Source organism: Diospyros lotus, chromosome 1 (genome assembly GCF_014633365.1).
Source record: "Diospyros lotus cultivar Yz01 chromosome 1, ASM1463336v1, whole genome shotgun sequence".
Taxonomy (NCBI): Eukaryota; Viridiplantae; Streptophyta; class Magnoliopsida; order Ericales; family Ebenaceae; genus Diospyros; species Diospyros lotus.
The window spans coordinates 19,183,663-19,197,197 of record NC_068338.1 but is presented as its reverse complement, the minus strand read 5'-3'; the positions used below and the strand labels follow the sequence as shown (position 1 = coordinate 19,197,197).

Below are 13,535 nucleotides of genomic sequence, written 5' to 3'. Positions count from 1 at the left end.
CACAATTTAATCACTTGGAGTGTGGCTTAACTAAAGTGAAGCTTAAATTTAATTGAACTGATAAATATTCTTGCCTTCCAACACCAATTAGAAAGCTTGTATTAAACAATCACTTAGAACACAAGGTTTTCTGTGAGACAGACAGAATTCACGGCCCCCAAAAAAAATAATAATAATAAATAAATAAATGAAAAACCAGGACCCAGTTGCCATTCCCCTTGTCTATAAACTGGTCGAAGTGGCCAAACTATTGCATATGTCTTAGATTGCCCACCACCACCACCACTAGTTATAGCAAACCAGTGGTGATCCATCTCACAGCTTGGGAATGGGTTCTTCTTCAAGGCCTCTTCTTCTTCTTCTTCTTGTGATGGGTTTAGCGGCCCTGCAAGTTCAGCCATCGTTGGCTTCAGAGACCAGAGAGTTCAAGTGGGATGTGGAGTACACTTACTGGGCTCCTGACTGCGTGGAGGGAGTCGTCATGGCCATCAACGGCCAGTTTCCGGGGCCGACGATCCGAGCTCGCGCCGGCGACCTCATCAGAGTGAAACTCACCAACAAGCTCCCCACTGAAGGCGTCGTTATTCACTGGCATGGAATTCGACAGGTTCCCTGATTTCCACATTTTTTACTACTGTTGGTTCCAAACGTCAATACAATACAAAATAGAAGAGTCTTGTTCAAGTCACCGACAGCAAGTGTCGAAATTGTTGGATCCAGCATAGTGACCGCATATACTTTAGAGTTAGAGAGTGAATGCGTAGCCTACTTCACTTAATGTCGACACTATACATGAAGTTTAATTATTTGATTGATTATATAACGTTGGTGGTGTTGTTTGATGGGTTTAATTTTGTTTCCAGATGGGAACGCCATGGGCTGATGGAACTGCTTCCATCTCACAGTGTCCAATCAAGCCCGGAGAGTCCTTTGTGTACAGCTTTAAAGTTGACAAGGTGAAGCACTTCCTTCTTGCTTTCCTCTTCGCTGTCTCCCGAATAAGGATTATTCTGTCAGATAACAAAAGAAATTATAACCTTACTCTCTTTATACGTCCCTACAGATGCCTTTTCCACAAAATAATCACTCTTCTTTGCTTCTTCATTTCTCTTCTCCCTCTCACCTTGTATTATGTTATAACAACCACTTGAAATTTAAATTTAACTGTAATTAAAATATTAAATATTTTAACTGTAATTATAATACATCTACAATTGAAGACTTATCTTTTTTTTTTTTCGACTCATTTTCTAATTATAATATAAATTTGTTTATTTTTTTTATACATTTATAGATAATGATAGATCTATAAATAGATATTAATACTTTAAAAATATTATAGTTATATCATTATTGTTGTGTCAATATTATTATAGTGATATTTTATTTTTTATATTCATTGTGTTTTTAAGTTATATTGTTCACATTTAAATTTTACATTTGTTTATGTATTTAATAGTTTAATTATAATTTATTTTCGATTCAAAATTCCAACAGTTTAAAACATATGAAATGACCACACACAGTGACTTTGTTTTATGTTACTGTTATATGTATGTATATATAATATTATATAAATAGTTTCAATAAAGAGAGAATCATGCAGAGTATCATAAAAAGTCACCTGCAAGCAGGCAGTCAACTTTTGCTGAGATCTCCTCACAGTAACATATAAAAAACACGTATCCGTACGTGAAGCTGGTTTTTGAATTGTCTTGTTCAGGCTTGATATGTTGCCCGACGCTGATGTAGCATAGCCACATTTGGGCAACATAAATAATATATTTCATCCACCCACAGCACATGCACCCTACCATTCTCCCCTCTTCCCAATTTACCAATTATACCCCTAACACCCACAAGCCCCTGAACCACCCCACCCCTTAAACCACGTACCATGTGAACTAACCCCTCCCAAATTAATATAATAATTGAATTATTATTAATAAAGTATTAAATAAATTATATAAATTTAAATTTAAATTGAACAATAATTATATATGGAGACAATAATTTTTATTGATCAAATGATCACACAATACTCAAAATGCATTGCCTTTTAAATTGACATTCACATCCTATAATATCTATTTTTTTCTAATCTTTTTAGATTGGATGACCTATATCACCCACAGTATTATTTTGATGTCACGCAAAATGATAGGTTCACGAATATTGCCAATAATAATTATGAGGATGTGAATATCAATTTAAATAATTATTTTTTGTGATAGTTCGATTTGTTTTAGCTTGATGTAAAACTAGTAATTTTCTAATTTAATTGTTATGGATATTAATATTTGTTGACAATGCATTTTGAGTATTGTGTGATCATTTGATCAATAAAAATTATTGTCTCCTTATATAATTATTGTTGAATTTAAATTTAAATTTATATAATTTATTTAATACTTTATTAATAATAATTCAATTATTATATTAATTTGGGAGGGGTTAGTTCACATGGTGCGTGGTTTAAGGGGTGGGGTGGTTCAGGGGCTTGTGGGTGTTGGGGGTATAATTGGTAAATTGGGAAGAGGGGAGAATGGTAGGGTGCATGTGCTGTGGGTGGATGAAATATATTATTTATGTTGCCCAAATGTGGCTATGCTACAGCGCGCGGCCAACATATCAGGCCTGGTTTTCAGCAATCGTATGTCACCGCTTTTCTTTTATTACTTTCGACTCGCTGTTTTATCTTTCGAGTGTTGATTGTCGATGCATTTTCTTCTACCACATAAAGGGAGAATGTAACGATGATCGACGCATAATAAACGAGATGGAGAGGCAGTAGAGCTGACCATGAAAAAGGAAGAAAGCGGAGTGGAGAGACTATGAAAAGGGAAGGAAACACAGACCTTTTTCTTTTGCTAGTTAAAGTCAAACAAATTATAGTAATATTTATTTAAATCAGTGAGGCATCACCCAAATTTAAAAATTCCTAATTAATTAAATGGCGTTTATGGCAGGTGAGTCCCGTTCCCATTAGACTGATAATAATAAAGTGATAATTCCCAACCAAGACTGTCCCATTACAACGGCTCTTTTGACCGAGTCTTGGTAATATAATGAATGGTATTATTATAATTGATGATGCTGCTGTTGTTGTTTAGGCGGGAACGTACTTTTACCATGGGCACTATGGGATGCAAAGATCAGCAGGGTTGTATGGGGCTCTTGTCGTAGACGTGGCAGAAGGCGAGAAGGAGCCTTTCCATTATGACGAAGACTTCACCCTTCTGCTCAGCGATTGGTGGCACCAAAGCGCCCATGAACAAGAGACCGGCCTCTCTTCCAAGCCCTATCGTTGGATCGGCGAACCCCAGGTAGGTAACCAACCCCTACCCCCGCCCTAATTAAAAGTCGAAATTGTGGGTTCAAATCAAATCATCATGCATGTCGATTCCTTCCTGTGTCTCCATATACGGTTGTTTGTTTCATGAGTTTAATAATAATGTTGGGGTGTGTTTGGACAGAGTTTGCTGATAAACGGGAGAGGGCAGTACAATTGTTCTCTAGCGGCGAAGCCAGGGATGAGTCAGTGCAAATTTACGGGAAGGGAGCAGTGCGCGCCATATGTTTTGCGGGTCCATCCAAACAAGACCTACAGGCTTAGGCTGGCCAGCTCCACCTCTCTCGCTTCACTCAACTTAGCCATTGGGGTAAGCCAAGCCAACACACACCAAACAAATTTATGTAAACCCTTTATTTTATTCACATTATTACATGTTAGTAATTTATGTATAGCCAAACAAATTCCATATATTGTCTTCCAATAATCATTACAATTTACTACGGAGAAAATGAGGTCCTACTTTATGTATTTAATTTTGAACAAACGCAGGGCCACAAGATGACGGTGGTGGAGGCCGACGGCAACTACGTGCAGCCGTTCACCACGGAGGACATGGACATTTATTCCGGCGAGAGCTACTCGGTGCTCTTCACCGCCGACCAGGACCCTTCCACCAACTACTGGCTTTCATTCAGCGTAAGAGGCAGAGAACCAAAGACCGCCCCAGCCCTCACCATTCTCCACTACGCATCCACCCACATGTCCATCCCCACCTCTCGGCCGCCGGTGGCTCCTCTCTGGAACAACTACACCCACAGCAAGCTCTTCGCCAACAAAGTCCGGGCCATCGCCGGCTCCCCGCGGCCGCCGGCCACCTTCCACCGCAGGCTTAACCTCCTCAACACCCAAAACTACATCGACGGATACGTCAAATGGTCCATCAACAACGTCTCCCTAAGCCTCCCGGCTACTCCGTACCTGGGCGCCATCAAATACAAGTTAAGAAACGCTTTCAACCATGTGAGTCCGCCGGATAATTACCCGGCCAACTACGACGTGATGAAGCAGGCGGAGAACACTAATTCCATTTACGGCGACGGGGTTTACTTCTTCGGCTTGAACAGAACGGTGGACGTGATCCTGCAGAACGCCAACGCACTGTCGGCGGGGACCAGCGAGATTCATCCATGGCATTTGCACGGCCACGATTTCTGGGTTTTGGGCTACGGGGAGGGGAAGTTTACCAGCGAGGATGATAAGGGTTTGAACTTGAAGAATCCACCGTTCAAGAACACGGCGGTGATATTCCCTTACGGCTGGACGGCGCTGAGGTTCGTGGCGGATAATCCGGGGGTTTGGGCGTTTCATTGCCACATAGAGCCTCACCTGCATCTGGGAATGGGCGTGGTTTTCGCGGAAGGCGTCCACCACATCGCGGGGATTCCCCACCAGGCGCTCGCCTGCGGCCTGACGGCTAAGGTGATGATGCAGAAGGGCGACCCCCATAACTAAAGAGATTAGTTTGGTGTGGGTGTTCATGTGATGTATGATTCTTTTGGTTTGGTTTGGTTTGGTTTGGCTTGGTCTGGTCAAGGTTCCGAATTCGTTGGATTGTGAAACAAACTGCAGTGATCGAAGGCATAAATTTGCAATTTAGCCAAGAAATAGGAAAACAAAAACATTAATGTAATGTTGAATACTGGTGTTATGTATCCAATGCAGCACCGCGGACAGTTTGTCCCGAGTTAATGGATAGTTACAGTTTATTTATTTATTTATTTTTTATAATCTAGGTATCGGTGCTTACGCCCCCTAATTTTGGGCCTATGACCCCCCCCAAGAACCACAGGCTGGTAAATTCGAATTTGATCTCAATCAACAGAGTCGGTATTAACTCCAACAACACATAGTCCAACAGGAATTACATCACTTATTTCCAAGTTACTCCTCCCACTACTCGAACCTGTGATGTCCTTACCATAATTTTCCTCTTCCACCGCTGAACTACCCCATAGGGGTAGAGTTACAGTTTATTTATCTATGGTTGGGTGGACTGTGAATAATTCCAAGTAATGCCAATTATGCCATTAGATTGGTTTGATTTTTAAGTTTCTTTTTTTGTTAATTTGATTTGATTGTATCTAATTTTACTTTATTCTTAGAATCATACTAGATGTACACCCATTTTGTACATCTTGGGCTACATAAGGGGGTATTATGACAAAAAAGCCCCTCATGAGGCGCATAGAGGCGCGTGAGGTGTAGGGTATTTTAGTCATAATACCCTCTTATGTAGCCCAAGATGTACAAAATGAATGTACCAATAGCATTTTCCTTATTCTTATCCTTAATATGTGTACATGGGCTCAAGACTTCAAAAAAAAAAAAAAAAAAAAAAAGAGAGAGTATCAAGACACCTTCTCGAATAAAGGGGTCTTCTGTGACCTTAGAAAACTCCAACAAGAATAGGCGATACTCCTTTCCACATAAGACCAAAGTCTCAAAGAAAGTTCTTTAGGTCTTACTTGGAGACCCCCTTCCACAAGGCATTTTTCACAACAGAGATGTGAAAACATATCTTCATGATCTTTTTTTATAATTGTGTAACAGATAGATCAGTGTCAATTCCAAGAAAAGAAACCAGGGATAGCCATCACTACCTCCTTAGCTTAATTATAAATAGCCAAGAGCTCATCTCCCAAGTCCCTGCTAAAGAGGTCTACAATTTCATTTAAAAATTTGATTTAGATATTGAAGTGTTTATACATGAAATATCCTATGTCCTTTGATAATTTTAATTTTGCAAAATAGTGGAGATGAAATTCCTAATATAAATTATATTGTTGTGTTCAAGAGAAACAATTAGCATTATTTGTGGGAACTTGAATGAAAAGCCAACCACATTCATGAAAATAAAAACCTTTAGAATGGTTTGCACAAGATCTCAATCAGCTTGGAACAGGTAGAGCAAAGAAAGGCACGAAGTTAATAGTCCTTTGAACACTCCAACACATCGAGGAACTCTCTCGATAGAGGCTCACAAGGCTTCTAGGATTTCCCCATAAACAGTCCCCCTAAGCGAGTTTGAAACTCTTCGAAAGCAGTAAGAGGAAAGTATTAGGGCTCTAAAAAATGACGATTTTGAGTGTCATGCCTCACTATTATCAATTTTGCAAAACTATGCAAAAAGTAAGGTAAAGTGACTTAGCATTTGAGACCCAAAGGGAGATCCTATAGGAAAGTCTCAGCATGAAGATCCATTCCTCCTAGAGACCTACTAGGAAATGGGTGTTTAGAAGGCCCTTTCAAGCTCAGTTTAACAAGGAATCAATCCAATCGTAGGTGGAAGTGAAGCAAGGATTACACAACCCCATAAGGAAAAGTACCAGGAGATCGTGCAGAGCGCGACTGTAAGAAAAGTTAAGGTCCCATGAAAGAATTAACAGAGGAAGGAGTAGGAGGCTAATAATAAATCTATCTTCAGTGCCCGTGAGGATACAAATATGAAGAAGATAATTGTTTTAGGTCTTAGGGTTTAGAACAAGTCTCCAAATAAAAAAAGTTGGTACCAATGGAAGAGGATCCATAGAGATGAAAGATCTTCTTCACTCTTGAGATTACGAAAAGTCTTTTCCTTCCAAGTTGAAAATGCCTTGGCTCGCCATTTACTCTAGAAAATGAGGACCCCACGATCATATTCAGAATTATGAGTCAATGATGTTACTACATAGTTGGGAGGATGATATTATGTACTAAGCTTTTTCTTTGACTCTGATTAATCATGCCCATACTTAGTTGAATGGCTTGGTTGAAAGGTCTAATCTTTTGAGACAATAATTCATTAAGCCCTTCATAATTAATAGCCAGTGGAAGAAAGATGCCACATCCTATTACATTTGTGTATGTAATGGCACCACACACCCAAGTTGGGGGGGGGTGGGGGTGAATTAGGTGATTTTAAAATTTTAATTAAGCTTAAAGTGTAACTTCCCACTTTTCGAGCGTTAAATAACTTAAGAATTTTAGGAATATTCTTTTTATATATAAATCATTTCTCGATAATCCCGTTCTACCTTCCCAGCATACTAAACAAGAATTAATAAGCTAAGACAGGTAATCATCATAAATGCGGAAGTTTAAAATTAAAACCTAATATGGTATATATCTGAATTCACTTAATCATAACATAAGAATCTGTACCATTGTATCATCAAATACTTAAATATATGAAGACTTATCATCAAGAGATAACAACTGAGCACCTTAGATACAATTTGACGATTCCTCATAAATATATTAAATCATAATAATTACACATAATCTTCAATATAATATAATCTTCTAAACATGACTAAAAACATATCCTGAATCCTCATGAATGTGCATATATTGGAACAACTCGTCGAACCCATTGGCCACGTCATCACGTGCCATTACATCTCAATCATCCCCTTACCATAGTTGCAAATCTAACTGGAACGCTTGAATGTTCTAGGGGCATTACCTAATTAGAAGATGAATCTTCTAGTGAGGGTTTAGAAACATGATACATGAATACATAATGCAATAACATAATCATATGCCTTACTGTAACTTCCTTGGCCCACCAGCCAGGCACGGAACCTTAGGCAGAATCCCGACATGCTTTTAGGATAATCCTAACGTTGTTCCATCATTTTCCCTTGAGAAATTACGGCTATACTATTGAGGCGACATCCAATCCCATGCACAAGTACTAATATGGCAATAATATCGTGCCATGCAAAAATCATGACTTTCCATATAACATGACAAAATGATCATAATTAACTTCAATAAATAAAATGCATAATGAAGCAAACATGTCATATATAGGTTCTCGGGATAAAATCACTCACCTTTAGCACAAAGTTCATAATATACTTCAAAAAATGTGCATCACCTCGACTTGCGTTCAAAATATACTTCAACTTAAGCTTCAAAGCACCCTTAACTTAGCCTCTCAGGCTTTCTCAATATGCGTGCTTTGACCTCGTACCCAAATAATTTTCTTGCCTCGGCATGTTCATCTAGCCCCAAATAAATTCTTGGAATTTTTTAGGATTTTTTCGAAAATTTTCCCCATTTTTCCTCATTTTTTTTTTCCTTTTTTTCATTTTTCTTTTCTTCTCTTTTCTTTTTTCTTTTTCTTTTTCTTTTTTTTTATTCTCCTTTCTTCTTCCTTCCTCCACCCGCATGCGCTCGAACCAGCTTCATGCCAATAGCCACCCACGCGCCTTCCGTCTCCCTCGCTAGCTGCTATCGCCTTGCAGGCCGTTAATGCCTCCGCAAGCCGCTGCACCGACCGCACCACACCTGTCGCCACGAGCTGCCATTGCGACAGCCTCCCTTGCTTTGCGTCCGACCATTGAGCTCACAGCCATGGCTGCCATGGCAGTGGGTTCGTTGCTTCTAGCCGCCACCAGCCGCACTTGCAGCTCCGCTATCGGCCTCCGTTGAGCTCACCATCTATAACATCCTGCCTTATATGGACGCGTCACTACAAGGGAATCCCCGTGAATCTTTTTTTCTTTCCAAGTCTGTCACACGCGACGCCAAGTATACAATCTTCACATGCAGATAAAGCACTTGACACATACAATGGCCGGCGTCCATGGTGACTTCAAGAACAATCTTCGCATACATATATAAATCCCGAGAAACCCTAGTCTTGCCCGTTTAACTAACAAGATCAATAATCTTAAACTAAACGAGACATTGTATAACACAGTTAATTAATTAACATCAAGATATCGTGGCCTATCACGAGTTTCATACAAGGTGTTCCTATACCGAAATACGTATTACTACATTACAGAATGATAACAACATTATCATGCGACCGTTCATACACATATATCAAAATAAGTACTAATGTTTCCAAATGGTACAACGACTATAAACTAAACATTGTTGGCCTCACCGGCCATGTCCTCGACCTCGCAGCAGTCCCTGGCTGGGACGTTGAATGTTCCAAGGGCATAACCCAGGTTAGATGATAAAACATCTAAGTGATGGCATGAAATAGTTTACATAGTGCATGAAAGACATACGAGCATGACATATACAGACAAAACGACAACATGCAACACGTCTAACTTGAGAAATCTCCCTAACATACTCAACCTCTTGTGGAAAATCCATTTCACACACCTTTGGGGTTAACCTTGCTGCGACATACTTAATCCCTCGGGTTCCCTACCGTGTCACCCGTTCATCTCGATTAACCTTGTCACATTCTCAAGAAGACCCCATCCCCTCTCATACAGACACAACAACGACATGAAAATTGACACCCTAGTGATGTGAAAATCACACGCCATGCACCAACTCATTTGTAAGTTAAAACAGTTGATACAATATACCACATGTTGAATATGCAAATGATGCCACAAGTACATAAGAGAAACGCCTTTGCAAAACAACCCAAGTTCTGGAGGGTATAATCACTCACTTGAACTGGTTTAATCACATATAACCAAAGCTCGGGAGGATAAAACCGCTCACTTGAACTCACTACATGCACGCCAAGACACTTCCAAGAAACGGTAAAGCTGGAATCAGACCACTCACCTCAATTCGAAAAAGTCCAATTTTTACCTCGAAAATCGTGTCACCCCTCGAAAATCATGCAATCCTTCCTTCCAACAACCCAATCGTCTCCTATTTATCATTTAAGACCTTAGAAATCAATATTTCTATTTTTTTCTTAATTTTATCTATTTTTAAACATTTCTTACCTTCGAAAATTCATAAAAAATACCTAACATCGGATTTTACCAAATATTTTTCTATGAAAATTCCTAAAATAATTTTAAAAAAAATTACAAAATTAATTTTAGAAGCAAAACCTACCTCACGCCCTCTCACGCGCCACCCAAGGCTTCGGCGAGTGAAGTCCACACGCAGCCGGTGCAGGTCGTCTTCTCTGGTGATGGTGGCTTTTCGATGACCTCATTTGGCCAAAACAACTTCAGGGTCTTGAAGCTCTCCTAAAGGTGACCTCGTTGGCACCCTCAAATGGTCGAAATAGTCACCAAAAAAGGCTATAAAAGCCAATTGCAGGCCTCAGCTCCAGCGAGCCTGGTTTTTAGACCAAAGCTCTAGAATCCTATCAAACGCGAACCAATCTCTTCGAAACTCTCCACAAATGATCCCCACAACTCAAGGAACAAAAGCCCCTTATCCCCGAAACTCGATTCAAGCAAAAACATAAGCAATTTTGATAGATTTTGCTTCAAAACCCTCGGCCCTCAACCCCCTTTTATACTCGTTTTCGACTTGAATTTCCATCAAATCCCACTTGTTCTCATCCCTTAAGCCCAAAATATAGCTTCCAAGTTAATCATCTAACCCTAAATCATGAGATTTGTCTTTCAAAAATTTTAGCCTAATCGGCAGTCACTTCCGCCATTAAATCTGGTGGCATTAAGGCCATTTCTGGCCAATGGCAAGCCCCAATGGCTTCATCATCACCTGGAGGCTACTTTGAACCCTCCAGGTGACCTTCTTGATGCCTCCAGAGTCCGCTTCCGATGTCCATGTGCGGCGGTCGCGTTCCCACTTTGAAGTTTCCATATTTTGTATTTTTGCCCCCCAAGCATTTTCCAATTACATTTTCTCCCTATCCATGGCACCCCTAGACTTTTCGTTAATTCCTTGTCTGCCCTCAAATTCTAAACTATTCATTTTGTAATACTCTATGTTTGTATGAGCTTGCCACGTAATTTCAATGAGTTTAGAATACCGAAAAATTGGCTTGATAGTAGTTATTAGTACCGAATTGATTGCAGGGAATGCCCCGGAATGAAATTGTCTAAGGAAAATTATATGGTCTCGACAAGCGTTTCGAGAAAAGATTTATGGTATTGAAAGAAATCGAATCGGGAACAGTTTTTGATACAGCTAAAATACAGCTACTAATTAGGCTGTAAAATCGAAACGTTGTAGGAGACTCTCGAAAAATCAACGGAACCCTAGGGGGGGCTTCGATTTTTTATAATAAACAACCCTTTAGTGGTTTCGGGATGAATCAATAGCCCGGTGAGGACACTAGAGCAAAATCGTCATTATCGAGTAACTTTAAAGTTATTAATTTTACGTTTTCGGTATTGAAATGCAAATTTATTTAATGTTTGAGGATATAAATGTAATTAGAAAATTATTTAAGTGGAATAGAAATATATTTTTGAAATTTAAATATATAATTTTTATTATTACAATATAATATATAATTATATATATATGTATATAGACGTGCTGTGGCCAGCCACCTGTAACTCCATACCTCATGCCATTTCTTGCAAGTGTTAGAAGGATTTACGCGCAATGGCCGCCTCTGCAAATTTTGGAAACCGTTGCACGCCAATCCCATACCCTCTGTAATCTCCATGACTTGCAACGTGTTGGCGGTAGTTGGAGTGTGTTTCACTCAAGCAAGGATGGGCAAGGCAGGAGAGTTCATGAAAAATCACCTATAAATAGAGGAAGCAATCGGTCGTTTGCAACAAGTTGCTTGGCCGAATGAAACGGAGAGATCAAGAGAGAGAGAGAGAGAGAGAGAGAGTAATATCGTGGGAGAGAGAGTGAGCGGTTGAGGAGTGGCCATTTCCAGCGGCCAAAGGCGGCCATGGCTGCGAAGCAGAGCTTCGATGCTCGGCCATAGCGGATGAGGAAGCAGGAGCAACTTAATGCAGGTGGAGGCGAGCTCGGTTGAGGTGGGAGCGACGGCCGGAGAGGCCGAATGCTGCCAAAGCTAGCCGTACAGTTGCAGGCGGCCATGGCCGCGAGCTCCGCAGCCGGATGCGAGGCAGGGGAGCTGCCGCGATGGCAGCTCGCGGCGGCGAGCGCGGTGCGGCCGGTGCAGCGGCCAACGGAGGCTCTAGCAGGTAGCGAGGGAGGCGACAGCAGGCGGTGCGGCGGCTGGGCGGAGGCTGGTTCGCGCGGCAGTTGCAGAGGAAGAAGAAGAAGAAGGAGAAGAAGAAAAGAAGAAGAAGAAAAAAGAAAAGAAAAAGAAAAGAAAAGAAGAAAAATAGGAAAAAAATATCAAAAAATGCCAAAAAAATAGGAAATAGTGGTTTATTAATATTTCAGAGTTTTTGACGAGAAAAACGGCTCTGGCACGCGTTTTGAGGATATGGCACGCATACCGAGAAAGCCAGAGAGGCTAAGTCAAGGTAAGTAAAATTTTCTAGAAAATTTCAGAAATTCAAGAATATTATTTTATGAATTTTCATGGTGAAATATTCGAGAAAATATTTAAGAAATATTTATTAGGGATTTATTGAGGAAAAATAAGAAGAAATAAAGAGAAAATGCAAGAAATTATGGAAAAATAGGTTTTAATGTTTATTTAATAATTATGGTGATTAGGATGTTTTGAGGCTTAAGTTGAAGTGATTTGTGTGAATTTTGAGATTGTCACGCAAATCAAGGCAATGCACGAATATCGAGGTAAGTGGTATTTCCCAATTAAAGTTAGTTTTATGGAAAATGTTTGATTTGTAAGTGAATTATGTTTATCGAAAATATTTTCATCATATTGACATACTCTGATATGTACCCATCACGAAGACTGCATACATGACATGACTATGAAATGCATAAATACACGTTCATATCATTGATCACTCGCATTGAGGTCGTAGGGAGTACGAACTGGCACTGCTACTTTACCAAGGCTGCACCCATACACCCCGGCTTCGAAATAGGTGGTCGTAAAAATGGTAGGTAGCATGAGGGGTGCAGTTGACACCTACGAGGAAAGACATTGCATTCATGCACGAAATATGTTTTCTATACCCTTACTTAGATGATTAATCATCTAACTTGGGCTTTGTCCCTGGAATATTCAAACATTCCAGATGGAGATTGTAGCAAATATAAGGATAAATGAGGCATGAAATGGCACTTAGCAGGGTGCATCAAGAATGAAATATATGTTATGTAACCATATATTTAAGTTCTGCTACATTGAATTATGAACATTTTGAGGAATGTTGAATTTATTTATGATTAATGTTAAGATATCAGGTTTCGATCTTTGCTCCCGCCTTTGATGTGTATAATGATTCTCTTTCGAGATTAATGTATGGGGAATTCTAGAACGGATTCGATGAATGATGTGGTGTAGCATTAATGTTTGAAAGAAAAAAATTATTGTTCCAGAATTGTCCCAAGTTATAATGTGCTCGGGAAAGCGAGGCGTTACACATTTCCCTTA

General features: G+C 39.8%; 1 protein-coding gene across 1 annotated transcript; it reads left to right on the top strand.

The window, feature by feature from the left end:
• Positions 1–243: 243 nt before the first annotated feature.
• On the top strand, positions 244–5,065 carry LOC127795801 (L-ascorbate oxidase-like). The gene is made up of 5 exons (XM_052327710.1): positions 244–607; positions 864–956; positions 3,114–3,326; positions 3,477–3,662; positions 3,845–5,065. Exons 1-5 carry the CDS (start codon positions 329–331, stop codon positions 4,805–4,807), a joined length of 1,734 nt encoding a protein of 577 aa, XP_052183670.1. The 5' UTR covers positions 244–328; the 3' UTR covers positions 4,808–5,065.
• Positions 5,066–13,535: the final 8,470 nt, after the last annotated feature.